The 23,940-nt window shown below is 41.7% G+C and overlaps 1 protein-coding gene across 2 annotated transcripts in view; it reads right to left on the bottom strand.

Moving 5' to 3' along the window:
• The window catches only part of GPC6 (glypican 6), an 802,940-nt gene that overhangs the window by 343,831 nt on the left and 435,169 nt on the right, over positions 1 to 23,940 (bottom strand). For both annotated transcript variants that reach the window (XM_079972771.1, XM_079972772.1), the window contains exon 3: positions 7,080 to 7,471. In XM_079972771.1, the coding sequence (XP_079828897.1) occupies positions 7,080 to 7,471 (392 nt within the window). The remainder of the gene's footprint in view (positions 1 to 7,079; positions 7,472 to 23,940) is intronic.

Below are 23,940 nucleotides of genomic sequence, written 5' to 3'. Positions count from 1 at the left end.
TTAATCACCGCCGGAGTCATTACAGCTTGGTCGTACGGAGGCTCCGACAGTGAGTGCCGCCTGGCATTTTGTCACCCCCTCAGTGGTGATACCCAGGGCTGCCTGCCCCCACCACACACCCCTTCCTCCGCCCCTGTATGGAAGATACCCATTAAAGAAAGTGACTGAATGGATACTGCCTTGTATGAGACGATACAAGACCTAGCCCAGGACAGAGACTGAATTCCTACAACAGTGTACAGGAAACATTCCAAATACTTTTATCAAGCTGCAAAATGTCATAGAAGCAGTGCACAAGCTTCTGAGCTGTCCAGAACTCTTCATCGGGTTAGACATAAATGGAACAGCTGAGGCAGAGACAGAGAATAAATCTGGCTGATGTTGGAAGCATGGCATCTACATCTGATCAAAGTCTTGATGTGGAGTGGGTAGCAAACATTCAAATTAGGCTCTTGAGGTGCTGTGCTGGTATTGGAATCAGCCTGCACAACAGTGGCTGATTCCCCTATCTCTTAAAACACAAGAACAAACTGGCCGTTACTAGGTCTGTCTGCCTCATTGGGTAGGACTCACAAAGTTCTTAACTGGAGGAAAATAGGAATCAAAAGAAACAAGGCAGGCCTTACAGGGGAAAAGGTGGAAATTAATTTTAGGTGGTGTGCTAGGCAAAAGGTCAATAAAAGCGAAATTTGGTAGCTTCACGTAGCCTTTAAAAGGAGTGTTCCTTCTGAGAAATAAAGTCCCCTTTTAAGGTGGTTAGAAGCCCCTTCCTCCTGTTTAGCATCCGGTGTTATGTATTCAGTGGTCTGTGTTTGCCTGAGCTTGAGTCTGGACTAAGGATTCTGAGCTCCTGTGTTCTGATTCGATACATGATATCCAATCACAGAACATTTCAGGATTTGGGCCTCTGCCATAGGCCCTTGAACTCTGAGTCATGATTCGCAGCTTGAAAGTTTAGATAGCCAATCAGGGTGGGAGTGGGAGTGGTCCAGGCTTTCAGGAATGTATATAAGCAGTAGCTTTGACTCTGTTTCCCAGTTATGTAGTTCAGTAAAGGTTCTTGCTGTTATTGCTGTGTCTTGCCTTGTGGGAACCCACCTATACTTCACATCCCATTGCTGAATTACTAAATTGAAGAAACGGAGTCTGGTCACAGGCTTCAGATTTCACCTTGCCTGACCTCCTACTTCTTAGAACAGGGGTGGGCTAACATTTGCCCTCCCTAAGTTGTTGGTTCAAAATTGGGAAAGGAGTACGACAAGGCTGTATATTGTCTCCCTGCTTATTTAACTTATATGCAGAATTCATCATGCGAAAGGCTGGGCTGGATGAATCCCTAGCTGGAATTAAAATTGCCAGAAGAAATATCAACAACCTCAGATATGCAGATGACACAACATTGATGGCAGAAAGTGAGGAGGAATTAAAGAACCTTTTAATGAGGGTGAAAGAGGAGAGTGCAAAATATGGTTTGAAGCTCAACATCAAAAAAACAAAGATAATGGTCACTGGTCCCATCACCTCCTGGCAGATAGAAGGGGAAGAAATGGAGGCAGTGAGAGGTTTTACTTTCTTGGGCTCCATGATCACTGCAGATGGTGACAGCAGCCATGAAATTAAAAGACGCCTGCTTCTTGGGAGAAAAGCAATGACAAACCTAGACAGCATCTTAAAAAGAAGAGACATCGCCTGCCAACAAAGGTCTGTATAGTTAAATCTATGGTTTTCCCAGTAGTGATGTATGGAAGTGAGAGCTGGACCATAAAGAAGTCTGATTGAAAAAGAATTGATGCTTTTGAATTATGGTGCTGGAGGAGACTCTTGAGAGTCCCATGGACTGCAAGAAGATCAAACCTATCCATTCTTAAGGAAATCAGCCCTGAGTGCTCACTGGAAGGACAGATCGTGAAGCTGAGGCTCCAATACTTTGGCCACCTCATGAGAAGAGAAGACTCCCTGGAAAAGACCCTGATGTTGAGAAAGATGGAGGGCACAAGGAGAAGGGGACGACAGAGGACGAGATGGTGGGACAGTGTTCTTGAAGCTACCAGCATGAGTTTGACCAAACTGCGGGAGGCAGTGGAAGACAGGAGTGCCTGGCGTGCTCTGGTCCATGGGGTCATGAAGAGTCGGACACGACTAAACAACAACAACAACAACAAGTTGTTGGTCTCCAAGTTCCATGTACCCTAGCCAGCATGTCCAACAGTCAGGGATAATGGGAACTACAATCCCACAAAATCTGAAGGGCTGCAGGTTCCCCACCTCTGCTTTTAATGATACATATGGTACAGCATTATACATGTGTGCATCTGCACCCATCCATGCTTAAGCGAATCAACGAATTCTGTGCATGATAAATGGCTCCAACCTATACCCTCACCTCCTGGAAAAAGAGGCAATCTTCACCTGGTATTCTTTTATATGCTTTGGCCTAGCAGAAGCAGCATTTTGCCTCTTCTGTGCAATAACTCCTTTTCCACCCGGTTCACATAACACTCTATCAATGTCTTCAAATTGCATTTTCCAGCATTAATATACTATTTGTTTTGGCTCCTAATTACCTGCTTTATCAGCATGTCATATTTGTTCCCCCCTTCCGAGTAATTATATTCCGAATCAGTGTGACACTTGATATTGACCTTTATTTTTAGCTTTCTCTCCCCCTCACAGAAAAGAGGGTGAATGCTTATTTATAAACCATGAAAACTGAGTTTGTGAGAATATTGATTTGGTGTCTTTAAAAAGCAGCAGGCTGGCAGGCTGAAACTCGAAGTGATCACTGGCAATTAGCAGGGCACATTTTTCACTGCTAAACCTTGCCTATACCTTCTAATTCTATTACTGCATTCGCTCCGCTCTTCCCAGAAAGCACTGTGTTTGTGGCAAGAAACCAGCTATCTGTATAATTTAATGAAAGCCAGTGATCAAAACTGATTTAGTCAGTCTCAAAAATAAGGCAGGGGCATAATTGACACCAGGTGTTCAGAAAAGTTTTCAAATAACCATTAAAAAGATTAGATGCTAATTTAATTGTTAAGTTCCTTTGCAGGAATAACAAGATATTAGCTACAGGGTCAAATGCTCCAGATATTTGCATGACCATAATAATTATCTTTTATGGGAGAATTTGAGGGGCTCCGATGTATGTTGGATGCAGCTTAGAGTTGTCTCATATGCTATACTTTTCCAACATGGAGATATTGGAAAAGGCATGCTATTTTTGCAGCACTAGAAGGGAGTTTTTATTTTCTCTGTCTCCTTTTGCCTGAATTCATATATTGAACATGAAGACTCTGCAAATGTTGACTTGCCAATCCATATACCAGTCAGTTGTGGTGGTAGCAGAAACACTTCTAATTGTAGCATGGTCAACTGCTAATATATTAGCTTTAAAATATTGCTTTGAGGGAGGGTATAATTCCTCGTAGAAGGGGCACAGTGTCTGACATCCACAGACTGCTTGTAAAAATGGATTTTCATAGAGTGAATGAAGGCATCTCCCCTATAAATCCCATAATTGGCTGGGCAGGCGTGATGCGGCTGGGGTCGGTGCAAGGGGACATCAATCCCTTGCCCCCAAGGCAGATGACCACAAGGGCCCAGATGCCTGGCTGCAATGCTGCCCGCTACAAAAGGGGAGGGGTTTCCCCCCATCCTAGTGCTACCCAAAATTTTGAACTACAAGTCCCTTCGGTGCCAGCCAACATAGCACATCTGAAAGATACCAGATTTCAGAAGACTGACCTAGATGTTCATTTTCTGTTAACAGTTCTCAAGAATCTATTCAACAATGCGGAGAAGTGCCCAAACAGTAGCAATTTTGGAGTGTCCTGTTGAAAGTGATCAAATGTTTTCAGTATTGAAAGTAAGAGCAATGCTATTTTGTTCGCCATCAGTGCTGACACATAGCTGGTTGGCTATGTATCTACATAATGACACCTCACTTGTTATGTGATCTGGCTGGCACCTCCCATGTAACTATCCCAAAGAGGAAGTTATAACAAAGAAGTCAATAGTAGGTCAGGGGAAACAATAGGTAAAGGTAAAGGTACCCCTGCCCGTACGGGCCAGTCTTGACAGACTCTGGGGTTGTGCGCCCATCTCACTTAAGAGGCCGGGGGCCAGCGCTGTCCGGAGACACTTCTGGGTCACGTGGCCAGCGTGACATCGCTGCTCTGGCGAGCCAGAGCCGCACACGGAAACGCCGTTTACCTTCCCACTAGTAAGTGGTCCCTATTTATCTACTTGCACCCGGAGGTGCTTTCGAACTGCTAGGTTGGCAGGCGCTGGGACCGAGCAGCGGGAGCGCACCCCGCCGCAGGGATTCGAACCGCCGACCTTTCGATCGGCAAGCCCTAGGCGCTGAGGCTTTAACCCACAGCGCCACCTGCGTCCCCAGGGGAAACAATGGCATATTGCAAAAAAAATATGCAATCTATCCCACATCAAATTCTGGGTGTGGTTTATTGTTTTTCTTAGAAAGATCTAAGGACGTAATCCTATGGCAAGATCCAGCTGGATGAACAACTCAGAATGCAGGAGATCTCCAGCTCAGCTGGAGGATTCCTGGCTCAGTTGATCTCCCCTGGCGTAACTCGCTCATCCCAGCTAAATCAGAGCTCAGATATATCCTGGCAACCTGTATCAGAAAAATGTAGCAGAGATTTTGCTAACCTGGGTGAAAGTCATTTCAAATAACAGCATTAGGGGTGGTTTTTTTTTTGGGGGGGGGATCATGTTTGTTTTATACCTTTGCTTTAAGGTATTCAGGGCAAGATACACTTGATCAGCCCAGAAATCAGCACAACAACCATGTGGAGTATTAGTATCTTGACCAAGGTCTTTCAGATGTGAGCTGGAATTCAAACCCATACTTCCCTGATCCAAAGCCCTCAAAGTAGGAGCTATGTCCTATTGGCACCCACGGGTTGTGATATTGCTGCAAAATTGGTGATCCAGTGAAAAGTGACACTTCTTTGTCCTCCTTATAATTTCATCTAAATGAAGACCAGTCTCTTGAAGTTTGACAACACAGTGGAAATTAACTTCATCGCCAATATAGAGCAATTCCTGAAACAACTGCAAGCACTCAGTTATCTATATTAAAGATATGTCAAAGCTGTGGGCTGCTGCAAGTTCTTGAAGTACAAGAGAGACACTGACGAAAAGCATGCACACAGTTACAGAGAAGGCGAGCAAATTCTTTGCTGAATATTTCATTAATCATGAAGACTCTAAGTCATCCACTTCATTCCTTTTTGCACCAGAACACCTCCCAGTAAATTACAAAGATCTGCAATACGGAGTGGGCGGGGGAATGTGACAGATGACTTATTTTTATATTCTGGATTTGAGCTGTCTACTCTTTACCTACTCAACTACATTCTGTGATATGAATGTAAATTATTTAATCAGATTGCTGCTTTCACACTCTCATTTTAGACTAGAATGTGGGGGAAGCCTTGGAAAAGAAAGCATGGGGGAATACCAATGCAACGATTCACAAGAGTAAGGACAAACACTTCGGCTTGGGTCTTCAATGCTCTGAATGGATAATATACATTTAAATTATTTCACAGAATCATAGAATTGTAGAGTTGGAAGGGGCCCTGAGGATCATCTAGTCCAATGTAGGAATATGCATCTGTCCCATACTGTGATCAAACCATCAACCTTGGTATTAGCAACATTATCTGAGCTAATTGTTGGAAGGGACCCCAAGGGCCATCTATTCCAATCCCCTGAGATGCAGGAATCTCAACTGAAGCCTCCATGACAGATGGCCATCCAACCTCTGCTTAAAAACCTCCAGTGAAGGAAAGTTCACAACCTCCTGAGGGAGTCCATTCCCTAACAAATAGATCTTACCATAACAAAATTCTTCCTGATGTTTAGTCAGAACCTCTTATCAGCACCATCCAAAGTCATGAGTCAGAACTAATGGCTTTGCAAAGATCAACATATATAAAAATGACAATCATGGCTTTGTCCATCATCAGTCCTCAGTTTCCACTGCTCTGCTTGGGACATAACCTTTGATCAAATAATCCTTCTTTTGGGATACTGATGTCATGCATTTACATGTTTTGTTTCCTCTTTAGCTGACAAGCATATGGTTTGGATTTATATACTGGAAAGAGGTTTAAAACAAATGAGAAGAGAAGAGAGGCTTGCCCTCATCTGAGAAAAAAGAACAAACTTGGGAGATCCTAATGACAAAAATCTCTCATTTGATACCTAGCCTGCCCTTAGATCATACAACTTCTGGTGATGTGGAAGAAATTTGTTCCATTTGCACATACCTAATTTGCACTCTGTAAATCAATCCCGGAACCAAATGAAGCTGTCCTTATAAATTTACACTTCTTTACATTTTGTGATGCAGTTCTCCAGCTAAAACCCATGTGCAGAATGTGTGCATTGAGAAAAGAGCACAGAAAAATGTGGATATTGGTGAAATTAACATACAGAAATGTATTGTGCTGGAGGCAATCGCTTGAAGAAATGTGCTTGGAAATGCGTGTATGAATGGGGGAGGTTACTTCCTTTAAAAAAGGCAAATTGATGCAGAAAAGAGTTTGACTGAACTTAAATAAAATGAGGAAAGGAGAAAAACCAACACTGACAGATCTGTCCACCCCATATACCCTCAGACATTTGTTACAGGCTAGCTTTCCACCTGCAGCATCCAACATGAAATCCATTAGTTGTACTCCATAGCTCCTCATCATGTTACTTCTTCTGTATGCTGGAATCAGGTCTCAGAGATTGAGACTCAGGAGGAGGGGGGAATGTGGGTCAAACAGGCTGGCATCCGTATAAAGGGATTTGTGCTACGTAAATACTGACATATGTTCCTTTCTAAATGGAAATCTCAACAGTATAGCTATCATCTTGACTTAGTTCAAGGAAGAAAACATCCCACAGTTACACGTCAACAAACTTGCCTTTCAGCTATAATTGCGGCATAGATTGAAAGTTGTGCACCATAAAGGACAGCATGGAATAGGAGATGAAGGCTCCAGTGAAGCATTGAAAGGAAAGAACCAGCAATGAAAAGAAATAATTTGGATTACCTTAGATACTCTGTTAGCAACTTCTCTGCCTACGGTCAGCCCCTGAACAAAGGTCCTTGCAGCGATGAAAGCTCTTGTCACTTGAACCTTCAGTTTCCTGGGTACGTCTCCAAAAGGCTTAAGCTGGTCTGTGTATTTGCTTACACACTCTAGGTAGTCCTCAGAGAAATGATAGTGGGGGTTTATGAGCTGGAACATTCGCTCTAATAGCCGAGCCCAGAAGTCATTCAACATTTCCTCCAAGTTCACGTTGCCTCCTGTATAATACCGTTTCAGTTCTATGAAGAGGTCCTGGAACACTTCCGAATTCTGCATGTACAGCATGCCGTATGTCCGTACAAACATATCATTTAAAGATCTTTCGGCATTCTCCAGGAGTTCTCGGAAAAATTCTATACAAAATAGAAGCATAAGCATAAGAAAAAAATATATAAAATATAAAGGAAAGCAAACAATATTAGTGATAATCAGGATTACGACAGTGTGCCACATTTTTTTCAACTTTTAAAGCAGGGGGGTGCCGGAATCAGACTCCAAACTCACCAGGCACCTTCTGAATGTGTTGTAGAGCACTGGGGTAACATCATAGCACTGAGCTGAAGGGACACGTTTCAGTCTCCCTGCCCAGAAAACTACTGTGTAGGTAGGATATTAAAATTGTACTTTCTTCACTCCTTAACCAATACACCGTAGAGCAGAAAGAGCACAATCTTCTGTCCCATTGCAGCACTTGGCTGCACTCTTCCACTGATCTGCACCAGTCAGCTATTGTCAGAGACTGGCGGGCTGAGGAAGAACAATGGGTGCCGCCTGGCCTAGAGCCCACCAAAGATAACGCAGAAGACAATTTAGACCTCGGATCATGGTTGTGGGACACTGGAGAGCAGTCTGGGGAAGGGACAAGCTGGGAGGTGCTTGAAGCAGGAGGCTTGAGCAATCAAGGGTAGGGGGGTCGGAAGAAGGAGGCCCTTCCAGGACAGGGCTGGAGGCTGAGTCTCAATGTCAGTGCAGACTCAGCAGAGAGCAGTCGGAGATGGTCCCTGCTACCTATCAGCTGGACAGTTCCAGTCCTGCTGGTTCTTCTCCTCCTCTGCCACCCCATTCAAGGAGGGCCCTGTACATCCTGATCAATGGGCCAGGCAGGCTCAGAGGAGGAACTAACCCACTTGTCACAGTCTCCGTCTGCTTGGGAGGGATACAGAGTGAGAGGCTAGAGGGGTAGGTGGGGCCAGTGGTAAGATTCAGCAATGTCTCATGCTTAATGAGTCGAGCCAGAGTAACACTGCTGTGTTGTAACTTTCTGCGAAGAAAAGTTGATTGCATTTCTTGCCTCACTTTCTTTCCTGCCCTGCAGAGGACCTGCGCTTGCCTGACAGCTCCTTGACAGCTGTGGACTCAGTGCCTATCTTTGTAGTTGTGTGTTTGTGTAATGTGTATGAAAAAGTGCGGTAGTTGCACAAACTCTGGGCACCCCACTTCCTTGGACACATCTATTCTGGGCATGCAGCCTTCAACTAAAAAAAACCTGCCTATCTCCATCCTTAATTAACTGGTCAAGAAAGAATCTTGTGCCAAGAATCTTGTTGCCTGTGCATGTGGGTTGGTCAATATTATGCAGCTTTGCTCTGAAGATTTGAAATGGAGAAGAGTTCCTTTGAAATAATATTAAGAGAACATTAGATTCCTCATGAGGATGCAGAATATATCATTTTTTTAAAAATCCATAGCCCTAAATGTTAAATATGCTTTTAAGGAAAACTGCTACAAAAGCTGTTCCATTTATATTTAAAGGATTGTTTAAGCAATGCAGCTCTTGTCACTTAGAAACTGAATTGGCAGTGTTTCTGCTTTTGAGTATGAAATAAGGGGAAGAATGCTATTTAGCAAATTCTGTGCCTAAGTCAACAAGTCTAAAATAAAGTGTTGTTTTAAAGGCTTGCATGTGGGAGTAGAGGGAGATGAGGGAGTGGCTTAGAGGAATGGAATCATGGCAGAACCTAATTTAGCACATGGTCATGCTCAGAATGAGAAGAAAATCAGATGAGGCTGTCATAGTTGGGTTCAGCATAAGGGGGAAACTAGATGCCAGATGTGCATAACTGGTTTTTTTTATAAGTGCACACCAAAGAAAACCCCGTGTTGTAAAACAGAACACTGTAAGCTTACTACACTTTTAAGTGATTGCTGATCCATGGCCATTTGATGTACCTTTGGGGACAATTAATTTGCTGGTGAAGAATTATCATGGAAACAGTTCATTATCCTGGAAGAAGTGTTCTGTCTGCTGCTGTTCTTGGAGCACCCATTGCTACATTTGGAGTACCCATCATCTCACATATTGACTGTGGAAAGACATTCTGCCTCCATTTCAGTAACTTAGCACTCCTACCATTCCTGTTCATGGAACATTTACAGTGGTACCTCGGATTAAGTACTTAATTCGTTCCAGAGGTCCATTCTTAACCTGAAACTGTTCTTAACCTGAAGCACCACTTTAGCTAATGGGGCCTCCTGCTGCTGCCGCGCCGCCGGAGCAAGATTTCTGTTCTCATCCTGAAGCAAAGTTCTTAACCTGAAGCACTATTTCTGGGTTAGCAGAGTCTGTAACCTGAAGCATATGTAACCTGAAGCGTATGTAACTGGAGGTACCACTGTATTTGATTCTTCATAGTTTGTGGCTCCATGCACATATTATATGTCTTTTTGATAAGTGGGCAGTGGAAGGAGGAGATAGATCAGTACTGTGGCAAGAGGAGGGGCTTCAAACAATTGCCCCCACACTACGGTCCCAAATAAAGTGAAACCCCTTGTCGCTGCTGTTTGCAATGCCACTTGTCCAGTGAAAGGTACCAATCACTTGCTATTGACTGTAGTTCCCTTCACATGGTTGACTCATGATTCTCCCCCAAGCAAAATCCTTAGCGCTCTTCCCTAATGGAAGAGGTTGCAGCAAGTAATCTCAAGCTTTGTAATCTCATTTCCCGGGGACAGTCCCCAGATTTACAAATCAGTCCCCATACAAAATCCATTGAAGTTGAAAAAGTGTCCCCAGATTCACTGAAAAAATCTAGTAACCTTACTCTATGTGGGGCTACCTTTGAAGGTGACCCAGAAACTACAAGTAATCCAGAATGTGGCAGCTAGACTGGTGACTGGGAGTGGCCATATAACACTGGTCCTGAAAGACCTACATTGGCTCCCAGTACGTTTCCGAGCACAAGTCAAAGTGTTGGTGCTGACCTTTAAAGCCCTCAATGGCCTCAAAGGCCCAGTATACCTGAAGGAGCATCTCCACCCCCATCGTTCTGCCTGGACACTGAGGTCCAGCACTGAGGGCCTTCTGGCGGTTCCCTCCCTGTGAGAAGCGAAGTTACAGGGAACCAGGCAGATGGCCTTCTCGGTAGTGGTGCCTGCCCTATGGAATGCCCTCCCATCAGATGTCAAGGAACTAAACAACTACCTGACTTTTAGAAGACATCTGAAGGCTTTAGGGAAGTCTTTTATGTTTGATGTTTTATTGTATTTTTAATATTTTGTTGGAAGCCACCCAGAGTGACCGGGGAAACCCAGCAGATGGGTGCGGTATTAATAATAATAATAATAATAATAATAATAATAATATGAAACCACAAATAAGTGGAGATGGCCAAAAGAAGAACAGTTTGCATGGGGGAAGCAAGTTCAACTGCAAGGTTCTTCTCTTCCACTTGCCAGCGATATACACTCTCTTTGTCTGAAGTCATACAGTTTTGGAAACATGTATTTCCTAAGAAAACTATAGCTCCACCCTAAACCATTTAAAGCGATATTTGATCTCGGAATACTCTGCCAGTTGTGACCGCATCTTTGTGTTTTTACTCCTCCTTTGCAGCCAAGTGAAGAAAGCAGATGTCAAAAAGGCTCACCAGCAAACACATCAGTTTAATGCCATTTCCCAGCAGGGCGTGTTAAAATGCCTTTTGGACAGAATCACGAACAGTTCGGCTAGTCATGTTTTCCTTTTTGCAAAACGTTTGTGCTCCCAATCACCTATAATCCACACTGGCGTATCCTGTTACTTTCAGAAGTGCAAACTACATCCAATACATTGTATATCATTTATACTGTGAGCCGAATAAGTCTCACATTACTAATAGAGGAAAATCCCTGTTAACACGTGGCTTTATTGAAGCCACACTAGAAACTTCTTCACTTCATTTATTATAAACTTTCTGCAGCATTACAAAACCACCACTGTGTTAATTAAACAATGTTAAAGTTAAAAGTTAAAGGCTTAGCAATAAGAAAATGTTATAATAGAAGCTGTCTCTCTCTCTTGTGGTCACTATGAATACTTAGATTTTATGGCTTTTCATATGAGATCCAAGCCTAATCCTAGACTGGCAGATACAATGTCATATATTACGAACATATGTATTGGTGTTAATGAGAAGGGGTGAGTTCATAGTAGCAGCTTTGCAGTCTTGTTTTCTTATCCCACAGATGAAACGCATGTCACTCGACAAGAAAAATTAGCTAACAGATTAGAAGTTCAAATTTATGAAATCTATTAAATATTTAAATATGTATTAAACATATAAGCCACAAGAATTTGAATTTGAAGATGAAGAATGGAAAGTGAGAAAGGAATCACAGCAGTGCAAGAGAGTAAAACTGTAAGTTATGAGCAGGAAAAAGCAAGAAACAAAGGAAATTTATCCTTTTGTTCCAAATACATTTATTTTCTGGCAAGAGAAATAATCACAAATATCTAGCTAAAGCTATTAGAATATTGTGTATCTGGTATATTAATTGCTCTTTTATAGGAAATAGTGGTGTTACAAGAAGGCCCCAGTTGATGTGGAATAAGTACAACTTTCTTTACGGAATATACGAGTTATTTTAATTCCTGTCTAATGAAAACAAGCAGCAGCCTGCATTCTAACTGGTGATATATTAGGAACAGATTTGGTCAATGCTTTCAGAACTGGTAGGAATTTTTTTTGCTGACAAGACAGATTGCACATGTAGCACATAGTGGATCTTGAAAAGAGCTTTTCTTTCCTCAATATATTTTCTTTCATTTGATGGGAAATGTCCCTGTTTTATGGTCTGTCCCTTGAACAACCACCTCTGCAAATATTGCATTTGTTCCCACAAGGTCAGTGTGAAAACATCAGCCATACAGTGAATGCAAGGTCAGTGGTATAATGCATACTCTAATTTACACCAAATACACCACGGATACACTGACCACGGGAGTAAGTCTCATGGGAGTCAACAGGACTTACTCCTGAGTAGACAGATATAGAATGGTGCTGTAAATAGGGTCAAAAAGAAAGTATAATATATACCATTGCCATTGTTTAAAAATTATACCCATTTTTCTTTTTATCAACTATGTCTTCTTCTTTTCTTTATTCTTTAGCAGAGGTCAGATATTAGTGTTTTGATATTGTGGCTGAGCCAACTCAGTCATCATTGGAGACACTTCTTTCTTCTCCTCTATCTTTTATCAGTACCATGAGGTAACAGACAAGCATAAAGCACACATTGCAGCCATATTTAGGAACATAAAGAAAATGCATGTGGAAAGACAAATCTATAAAGATGATCTGATAAAGAATAAAATCACAGCATATATGGGCAGATGCCACAATTGAAGAAGAAGAAGAAAAAGAAGAAGAGGAGGAGAAGAAGGAGGAGTTTGGATTTGATATTCTGCTTTATCACTACCCCAAGGAGTCTCAAAGCAGCTAACATTCTCCTTTTCCCCTTCCTCTCCCACAACAAACACTCTGTGAGGTGAGTGGGGCTGAGAGACTTCACAGGAGTGTGACTAGCTCAAGGTCACCCAGCAGCTGCATGTGGAGGAGCAAATATGTGAACCCTGTTCACCAGATTATGAGTCCACCACTCTTAACCACTACACCACACTGGTTACTAACACACACACACACACACACACACAGAGAGAGAGAGAGAGAGAGAGAGAGAGAGAGAGAATGACAACCCCATCGGATGAAACATGTTTTATCATTGGATTTAAGTCCGTTTGGCAAAAGATTACAATATCACAGCTTCCTATATTACCCTCTGGAACTCCTGGAAAATTAAACAGTCAATGTTAAGTTATCCTATTTGTACGTATTCTGTGGGGTGTTTTGCCTTTCAGTATAATTCTACCTGTGTCAGGAAGCAGGTCTGATACTTGTGAGTGCTTAAAATTATCGCCATGTGAATGGGGTCATGAGTATTTAACTCTTCTCTATGATCATTCCCTTTCACCAAAGAGTTATTTAGAACTGCACAAATTGTGCACACACTGGCATTCTTAAATATCTGGCTCACATGAGATGCAATTTGTACAATGGGATTTGTGGCCAAGCTTGTCTTCTGGATAAAGAGTGGCTTCTTATTTCAAGAGGCTGGTCTAAATCTTCCAGTTTTCTCCTGGTCTCCCATGCCACAAATTGACTTTATTGTTGTTGTTGCTGCTGTTGTTAAACCAAACTAAGTACCTAATGCACATTATATGATGCATGACAAAGCCATTGCAACAAATCCAGAGGTTTGCTATTATATATATATATTATATATATATTATATAGCATACAAAAGGAATCCGTATGCAATCAGTGGACATAACTGAGAGATAATGTGGTATAGTGGTTAGTGCTGTTGGACTAGGGCAGGATCCAGGTTCAAATCCCTTGAGCCTGTCAGCCTAACTGGCTTCTTGTGAAAATAAAATGAGGAAATAAGAACTATGCAGGCTGCCTTGAGTTTGTTGGAAGATGGGTGTATTATGAATGTAATAACTCAATTAAATAAATACTTTACCTGAAGGCTGAGATGCTAGCTTGGAAGTTGGAAATGCTGTTTGTCTGTGAGAGTGGAATGGACTTTAGCTACTGAAACTTTTGCTAAGACTTGGTCATCCTCGTCTCTCCTCTCCTCTGCAGCTCTCTGCACATCCTAAAAGCTGCTTCAGAGGGTTGGGGAATCCTTTGGAGCGAGGATGAGATTACAGTGATACCTCAGTTTTTGAACGTTATCTGTTCCAGAAGACCATTCAAGTTTCAAAACTTTCAAAAACCGAAAACTCAGTATGGAAGCCTCAATACGGAAAACTCAAAATGGAAGCCACATGGTATGCTTGACCTCCGAGGCGAGTTCGAAAACTGAAGCATTTACTTCTGGGTTTATGGCATTCGAAAACCAAAATGTTTGTCAATGGAGACATTTGAAAACCAAGGTAGCACTGTAATTCCCATCGTGTGGGTAGTTTGTGCAACACTGGATTGTGCCTAGTGTGTTGGAAGCTGCTTACCACTTACACACACAAATACATCAACATTTAAACACAATGCAATCAGCAAATTAAATACCGTATTTTTCGCCCCACAGGACGCACCGGCCCATAGGACGCACCTAGTTTTTTAGGGGGGAAATAAAGAAAAAACTTTTTATCACCCCCCAGGTGCGCTGCGCTAAGCCCGAAGCTTGGGGCGTGCTGAGCTCAGTGCGCCCCAAGCTTCTGGGTGCCGGCAAGGTCTCCGCTAGCCATGGGAGAGCTGGGTCTCCCACGGCTAGCGGATAGCTTCCTGAAGCCTGGAAAGCAAGAGGGGTCGGTGCGCACCGACCCCCCTCACTCTCCAGGCTTCAGCGAAAGCCTGCATTTGCCCCATAGGACGCACACACATTTCCCCTTCATTTTTGGAGGGGAAAAAGTGCATCCTATAGGACGAAAAATATGGTAATGCAAGCCCCTGAAGGGAATGGAACCTGAAATGATTTTGAAAAGTCATGCCTCTACTCATTACAGCAATGGGAATGTGCGTACAACCCAGCTTCCCTCACAGCCTATAAAATGCTAGGTGCCAACTAATTACACATTTGCCTCTATATTAGTAAAAACCATCTCCAGTATGTTATAATTTTATTGTCCCCTACATAGCCCTAGATGTTAAGTGCTGCTGTATTTACCAAGCATGTAATTAAGTGTGAGTTCCCATTAAGCAATGTAATATTAGGGTTCATTATGAAATTACACTGTTCAGTCAACCTAGCATTGAAAATACAGTTGTCACTTTCACTGACATAAGCATAATTTCATTAGGCACAAGTTAACCCCCTGAATAGCCAAATAGTGCTTTATTCATATTTACATTTCAACTTTCAATATAAACTATGTTTTAATTGGCAGATATATTTTTCCTGCCCACAGTTAACTATGGTGATAACGTCGGGCCTAATATTATATGATATTATATTACCTGAGGCCTGGGTTACGTAAGCAACAGGCTGAGGAAACAGAACAGCTGATGTGGCAGAGTGCACTGCACCACGTCAGGTGAAAAGTCACATTTCTGAGTGTTCCTTTGTGTTATTCTGTATATTGGAAGTGGGAGAGAAGGACAGAGGATCTGTGCCATGAAATAAATTCCTCCTTCATGTGCTAAGCTGTTTTGATTTGTTTACAGACAACCTTTTATGAAAAGAAACATTTAAAATGGCAAAAAAAACCCACTAAGAAAAAATTCTATGGGCCACAGCAGCTGCCCCATCAATGCCAAGTGCTGCTACCTGCCCTGGACATCAAAGGTGGTTTGATGAAAATAGGTGGTGTAATTTTATATATATATATATATATATATATATATATATATATATGTCGTGCATTATTTCATAAGGTTGCTGAATCCTCATTTCAACTTAGAAATCATCTAAGAACATCTCCAGCATCTAATCAAAAGGCAATTTAGATAACTCCCCCTTCCACAGCTGGATTTTTAAACACACACACACACACACACACACACACACACACGAAAAGCTGTAGCATTAGTCCATTTAAGTCCCTACATAGTCCATTTAAAGCAGTTTTCAGGAACAGATAGGAGCACTTGAACTTCATGGCAGCATAACATGGGAAGAAGGCTTCCATAAGTACTGTGTAAACCCCATCCTGGGAGTCTTTGACTGCCCGACGAACTCCCCTATTCATTCACAGTTTCTCCCCCTGAGGCATCTAATCATAAGCCTGAATTTTTATTAAAGCTTATATGTTTAATCAGGGCTTGTATTTTAAAAATGAGCTTAAAGATCTTCAAATATTTTATGCCAGGCAGAAGACCAGCTGCCTATAAGAACCTTGGCAATGTTTTTCTCCTAGACAAAGGGCCCCCCTGATTTATAGCAGAAAACAATTCTCAAAGTCGTAAAAAGGGAATTACAGGCTGACAGCCAAGGTTACACTGACCCTACAAATTAAGGGTGGATAAATAGTAAAATGAGCCATATCTTCTTCCTAAGGTTAAAAAGGTCAAGAGCAGTGAAAAAGCAACTGGTCTGGCTGGCAGAAACAGAACATTTTTGGGAAGTCTTGTGAGCTGGTAATTAAGATTCCTTGTTGAGACACATGTAAGATATATTACTACTTATTTGTCATTTATAGATAGAAGAATATATAGCTTTTTGATTTCCATAAAAGGCAAGAGGAAATGGGTGTATCTTTTGTGATTGGTTCTAGCAAACAGCCAATAGGAATTTCAACCAGGCTGATTGGACAGAGGCAGCCACAGGAGGAGCAAGGGGGCTGGATTAAGGAAATATAAGTGCTGGCCAGAATGGCAAGAGACCAGGCCAGAGCTTGGTAACCATATACCACTGTGCCTCATATTTATTTGTCTGACAAATAAATTACTATTTTAATTTCTCTATTGCTGCGTTGAATATTTCATTCCAGCTAAGCGTTAACCACAAGCAGGGTGCTACACCCCTTCTTTTAAAGTTCTGTGTGTCTGTGATGTCTCAAATGAATACATGGAGCAGCAGAAGGCCAGGGATTTGGCATATCTCCCAGGAGTAGTTTACTGGAACAAATGGACCAAACTGCAGGCATGTTTAATCCCTTGGATTACCTCCTGCTTTTTCAAGGTGATGCTCAGGGATGATGTTACTTAACGCTGATACGGCCGGGATGCAAAAATCACACACCGTTTTAGAAAGTTAGACGCCAGGTCATTACTTGAACTGCTGATTTCATCCTGATCACAAATTAAAGCTCAAAAGCAAGAGGTCCATGAAGGAACCACAATTCCAAGGCTTGCATTTAAAAGCAGCCAGGCTTTCAAGAGAGGCTGTAGCACACACAAAAAATAGCTATTATCCAAAACAAAGGGAAATTAATACATGAAGTTTGATTTTTCCAGTACAGTAATATCATAAAGCTTGCCTTTGGCATACATGATCTGATCCTTTTATCTTAACTGCCCTAATTGTCACAGCTGCTGTACTGAATCTATGCTTCTTTTAAGCTTCGATTTAAATATATACATACTGTACATGTGTGTGCGTGCACATATTCCATTCACCTGCTTCTTTATAGCAGTCCTGAAAAAAGCATTGCTATTTCAAGCAGAGAGACAGAAATATTTTAACACTAGTAATCAGCAATTCAGAGTAGGAGGTGAGAATGGCAGAATGCTACCGGGAATAAGATGTCTGTGCCTTAGTTGGGCTTGTTGTTAAAAGGTTTAAAATCTTCGGTGACAACCTGCTCCTCTGATTTTCGCCATCTTGACCCAAGGATATAGGTGGCCTGTCTAGAGAACCTGCTTCTCCCCAAATGTCTGTTTACCCAATCTTCCTGAGAATGGCTGATGGTAATGAATCACTTTCCTCTGGCCCCAAGTGCTGCATTCAGTTATCATCAAGCACAGGTGTCAAGGAGCGCTCTAATCTTCCACTGATGGATGGAATACTAACCTTTCACAAGATTAGAGACACAAAGTGCTCTGAAGATAATAAAATTCAAATAGGTTTATTTCAAAGGGCAACTCAATCTTGATTTTCTTCATGGGTCACTTGACAGATCATTTGCCAACGTAAAGTTCCCCCCACCGCCTCTTTTTGGTGACTTTGCGTGTGTGCATGCGTTTGTGTGTCTTTCAAAACCTGCATTCTGAGCAATGCTCTGTTTTAAATTGTGAAAGAACTAGAGATGGAAACACCAGTCTATTTTTCAGTACCTCTGACTCGTAAGTCTGTTTCATCCCATTTACACATTAATTTACAACTTTAATTTTCCCCCCATTTAAATGTGTGTTTAAACTACATTGTAAGATGTTTTCTCTCATTTGCATAAATATTTTTCTCTTACAATGTGCACTTCCAGCTCCGTTTCCTCTCAAAATATGCACTTTAACGTGCATTTTTAGACATTTCTTGAGTTGAAATGTGTGTCGTGACATTTGGAGTTGTGAAAATTTTAGGAATCTGCTTCTGATACCAACTCTTGGATATTTTTTTAAAGAGTCATTCTTGCAAGGCATAATAAGGAGTTGAACTTATTTCCACCGGAAGCATTTCTTTAATGTTGGATATAACCATTTGCCAACAGGTTTTTGCATTATTGTACCTCCATCACATATGAGAGGAAAAAACCCTTTCCTCATGATGAATCCAGCATTTAACATCCCTTGTTCTGCTACTCATTTTGTTCTTCCAGAGAGTTCAACCAGCAGCATTGAACTGCCATTTTAATGCAGTTATAGTTGGTTTCAACTGGAAAACTGGATCTTTTCCTAAATATACCTATAGGCATTTCCTTCTGCATGTCGTAATACCTCAATGTAATTACATCCATTTTTAGTGATATTTCTTTAATAATATTTGACAAATCTTAGAAAAAAGGATCCCATCTTGTTCTTTCTAACAATATCTCAAAATCTGTCTTTCCTTCACACTTATTATTGTGTCATATCATTTAAATGTGTCCTTATGTGTAATAGTAAATAAACAGATGGAATCATTTGCTCACCTTCCCATAATTCCTATCAGCTCCCACTCTTGATATATTTCTAACCTAGGGGCCAATCCTATGAAAACATCCACTGGCATGAGCAATTTAGGATGCAGCAGAACTTTGGATTAGCCAGCTGATTCCTGTTTCTGCTGGCATTAAGACCCTAATCTTGGCTCAGCCAGATTTTAAGACAAATATTTATTATATAACATTTACAACTGTAAATTATAGTGGCCATGCCCATGGGTCCCTGCCCCTTTCAAATATTTTATCGAAGGGCTGAAGGGAACTCCATCCCTAGGAGTTGGCTCCAATGCTCTTATCCTTTTTCTATAACCATAACCATTTTTAAATGTTTCCCTTTAAAGGGAAATTTTCCTTCTGCACATATGTTTTCCCTCTGCACATAACTGTTGCATTATGGGGAAGCATTGCTTCTTTTCTCTTGCATTCTGGGAAGTCTTGCCAACCCCTCCCTACGCCTCAGCCCACAAACCCATCCACCCCTCCCCTTCCTCCTTTGCCTGCTTTGCCTGCCACAGCCCCTGCGTGCTCTCCTACAGGAGCTGTGCACACTGCGCTTTCTTTAGCAAGGCAGAAAGGGCTCCTGTCCTTAGAGGAGGAGTCTGCGTGGGCTGGTGAATTGCCTTCTGCTTTCCCTATCACCTATACACACCCAGGGACTGCTGATTCTGGCCTAAAGTTTTCCTATGTGACTGGGATGCTGGAGGGGATAGCGAATGGTTATACAATGCTACCCCAAGATTGGAAAGATTTGATGCGCATGCTTTTATCTCCAGCGCAGTATGTAGTTTTTGACAGTGAATTTAAGCATAGCGCAGTAGCCCTGTCCCGTTGGATGCCCTTACTGTGTTTACTAATGGAGCCCCCTCCAGGGGGGTCGTTGCATGGCAACAAAACGATAAATGGCACAGCCTCTACACTCTTCCACAGAAGTCTGCCCAGCGTTCTGAGCTGGCAGCTGCTGTTAAAGCTTTGCATCATTTCTCCACACAGCCAATTCCATGACCCCATATGTGGCTTCTTTTAATGTCACTTGCGCCCGTATGGTCAATTGTACAAAAACTAACTGTGTGGAAATGGGCAAGGATAATTTTAATTGTTCTGATTATGTAAATATTTCTTATGTATATAAATACACAGAGCTGCCTGGAGGCTGGTTTTGGTCGTGCCCAGGCTATACCTTCAATTATATTCCACCGAACATCAGCCATGGCACACCTTGCTGTTTAAGCCGTTTGTCTATTATTTTACCCAAGAGGCATCATTTATCCCGCTCTCGATATCGACGCTCTGTGGAATTGACTAATGATTGTGACGATTCTGTTTCTATCCCTAGCAGATCTGAATATATCTTTCTTTAGCTGTCTCTCTTTTAGGAGTCCCTGGATTGGCTGTACGAAATAGCAGGAATATTAACTCTTTAGCTTGCTCCGCAGCAAAAGCCTTGAATTCTACTTCACAAGCTCTTCACCTTTTGAATAAAGAACAGAGTGAATTGCGTCACGGACTCTTATAGAACCGCACTGCTATCAATTATCTATTGATGCTTCATCATTATGGATGTGAACAAGTGGATGACATGTGCTGTTTTAATATCACAGATAATTCAAAAGCTATTCAACGCCAAATCTCTCATTTGCAAAATCTTACACACCACATTAAACAAGACATTGAATTTTTTGGCCTCTGGGATTCTTTCACCCAGTGGCTTACCGCTTGGTTGATGGTACTTATTCTTCTGAACAAGGGTTTGCTCACATTCCACCCTCTTTCTAAATCTGATTCTGCAATCTTGCATCTATCTATCTATATCTATCTATCTATCTATCTATCTATCTAATCTATCTATCTCTCCATCATCTATCTATCTATCATCTATCTATCTATCTATCTATCTATCTATCTATCTATCTATCTATCATCTATCATCTATCTCTATCTACCTATCTATCTATCTATCTATCTATCTATCTATCATCTATCATCTATCTATATCTATCATCTATCTATCATCTATCTATCTATCTATCTATCTATCATCTATCATCTATGTAATCTATCATCTATCATCTCTCTCTCTCTCTCTCTCATCTATCTCTCTCATCTATCTATCTATCTATCTATCTATCTATCTATCATCTATCTATCTATCTATCATCTCTCTCTATCTATCTATCTATCTATCTATCTATCATCTATCTATCTATCATCTCTATCTATCTATCTATCTATCGTCTATCTATCATCTATCTATCTATCTATCTATCTATCTATCTATCTATCTATCATCATCTATCTTTTTTTAATTAATATTTATTAAATTTTTAACAAAAAAAAAGAATTCATCTATCTATCTATCATCTATCTATCATCTATCTATCATCTATCTATCATCTATCTATCATCTATCTATCATCTATCTATCATCTGTGGTGGCGCTCAAGATGTCTTAATGCTCTCTCTACTTGCTTCTTCCTTGCCACATGGCAGTAGGGTTGGCTTTCCTTTAAATGAGGTGGCCAAGGGAAGAGTGGTTTATTTTAAGTTTTAAAAGAACACGACAACAGAACCCTTTGAGCTGCCATAACACTCTAAGCTCCTGATGCTTCCAGATTCAGAATGCCCATGGACAAGCCATCACCAACCACAAAAGCATCAGGGACATTTTACCTATCCCATGACAGTAGCAGAAATCACCATTCTCTCTCACTTGGTAGGGGTTGAGTGGACCCATGAGAGAAGAGCATGATGTTTCAGGACAGTGCTAATTTCAGCACAACAATGAACCATTCAGGTATAAGTCCAGGTGGTGCCAATATGTGGTGGTCCTAGGAATTCCCCAATGGCCACACATGATTGCTATTAGGCATTTAGATTCCTATTTGGTATTCTTGTCTCATAAAATAAATAGAGAGTGAGGGAAATTTCATTTGGTTTGTATTCTTAAGCAACCAATTAATTCACACTCCTGGATTCACACTTCATGGATTGGAACGGATTATTATTTGGATTTCACACTTAGCTGAAATGTGAGATACACTTTCTAGCTCAGAGAACAAGCCAAAATATGTTCCTGGAAAATGTATTTTAAGATAAGATAGTTTTGGAAATACATACATTCGGGGGGGGGGCAGCATTTAAAGTAGATAAACATATGTATTTAAACATGAGTATGCATGTGTGTTGGGTTAAATCACAAATTAATGTGGAAAAAATGAAATGGGCTTATGAATGAACACATGAAAAATTCACATGAGGAAAAAATAAACTGTTTCCTTGATTTCTATAAGATACTAGGTACTATGTATACATGTGCATTAAAATCTTCTATGCCCCTCTAGTCTAATTATCTACCTAACTATAAAAAGTATATCCTATTATTTAGGATATCACCTCTTATTAATTTAAAATAATAAAACAATATAATAAATAATACATGGGCTCAGGGATGTCCGGAAATTCCAGTGAAAATGGAAAAGGAGGTTATAAATTGCTGGAATTAGCATGCTCATCTGTGGTCAGGAATGGAAATCAGTTGAGCTGCTTTTTTAAAATATACAAATGATTGGGGGGTATATTTACACTGAAATGAATGGAAGTTATGCAAGCAAGGTAAATAGTTATGCAACATGCTATATAACAGGCAGCAGTTGGCAGAAACCAAACTGCAGCAGAATGGAAACAGCACTGTTTGTGATGAATGCAAGTCAGAATGGAAACCACTGCCTTCTCATAACCCTACATGAGAGAGCCACAGAACGATTTAGAACGTGTGCTGGGTTGTAGTCACCACCACCTGCCACTTTCCCCTCCTTCTCCATGAACCCCACCAACACATCTAACCTACTCTGTGCCCACACTGCCCTTTCCTCCTTCCTCCTGCCTGCCACTTCCTTGAGGTTGCTCCCACTCCTCCCAGCACTGCTTGAAGCCTGGTCCCAAGCTTGGCCCTCAGAGTCACCCTCTGAGCAGTAGGTCTTTCCTCGGAGCGAGGCATTGTGGTGAGACGGCCACAGCGAGTGCCTGAGCCACTGCCACTCTGTCACAATGGTGACAAATCCTGTTTAAACCTTGGTTGCCATCATCACACGAAACCAACAAGAGTACAGGCACATTCTATGGCCACCTCATGATACATCGTTCTGAGGAAGAACCTCACAACCTTTTCCATGTACCGTATTTTTCGCTCTATAACACGCACCCGACCATAACACGCACGTAGTTTTTAGAGGAGGAAAATCCGTAGGCATGCCACCCGTAGGCATTCCCTCCATAACATGCACAGACATTTCCCCTTCCTTTCTAGGAGGAAAAAAGTGAGTGTTATGGTGCAAAAAATATGGTATGTAGAACCCTTTCGAGACACTGACTGCTGCATTCCTGCAGCAGCGGTAGCAGAACTTCACCATGAGTGGGTGGGCAAAAACAATAACAACAACAATTTAATAATAATAATTTATTATTTATACCCCACCCATCTGCTGGGCTTCCCCAGCCACTCTGGGCGGCTCCCAACAGAATATTAAAAACATGATAAAACATCAAACATTAAAAACTTCCCTAAACAGGGCTGCCTTCAGATGTCTTCTAAAAGTCAGGTAGTTGTTTATCTCTTTGACAGCTGATGGGAGTGCATTTCACAGGGTGGGTGCCACTACCGAGAAGGCCCTCTGCCTGCTTCCCTGTAACCTCACTTCTCGCAGTGAGGGAACCGCCAGAAGGCCCTCGGAGCTGGACCTCAGTGTCCAGCCTGAACGATGGGTGTGGAGACGCTCCTTCAGGTATACTGGGCCAAGGCCATTTAGGGATTTGAAGGTCAGCACCAACACTTTGAATTGTGCTCGGAAACGTACTGGGAGCCAGTGCAGGTCTTTCAGGACCGGTGTTATATGGTCTTGGTGGCCACTCCTAGTCAGCAGCAATAACAGCCTCAGTGGGTGGGCGGAGCGCTGACTGCTCTGCCATAAATTTGGCAGGATAAGGCAAGCTGGCTGGCCCATGGGTGGCAGATGGGAGATACAATCTACCACCCTTTGTGGTCCAAGT

Source organism: Podarcis cretensis (genome assembly GCF_951804945.1).
Source record: "Podarcis cretensis genome assembly, chromosome: 4".
Classification (NCBI taxonomy): domain Eukaryota; kingdom Metazoa; phylum Chordata; class Lepidosauria; order Squamata; family Lacertidae; genus Podarcis; species Podarcis cretensis.
Note: the sequence above shows the minus strand (reverse complement) of the source record. Positions and strands in the feature narration are given on the sequence as shown.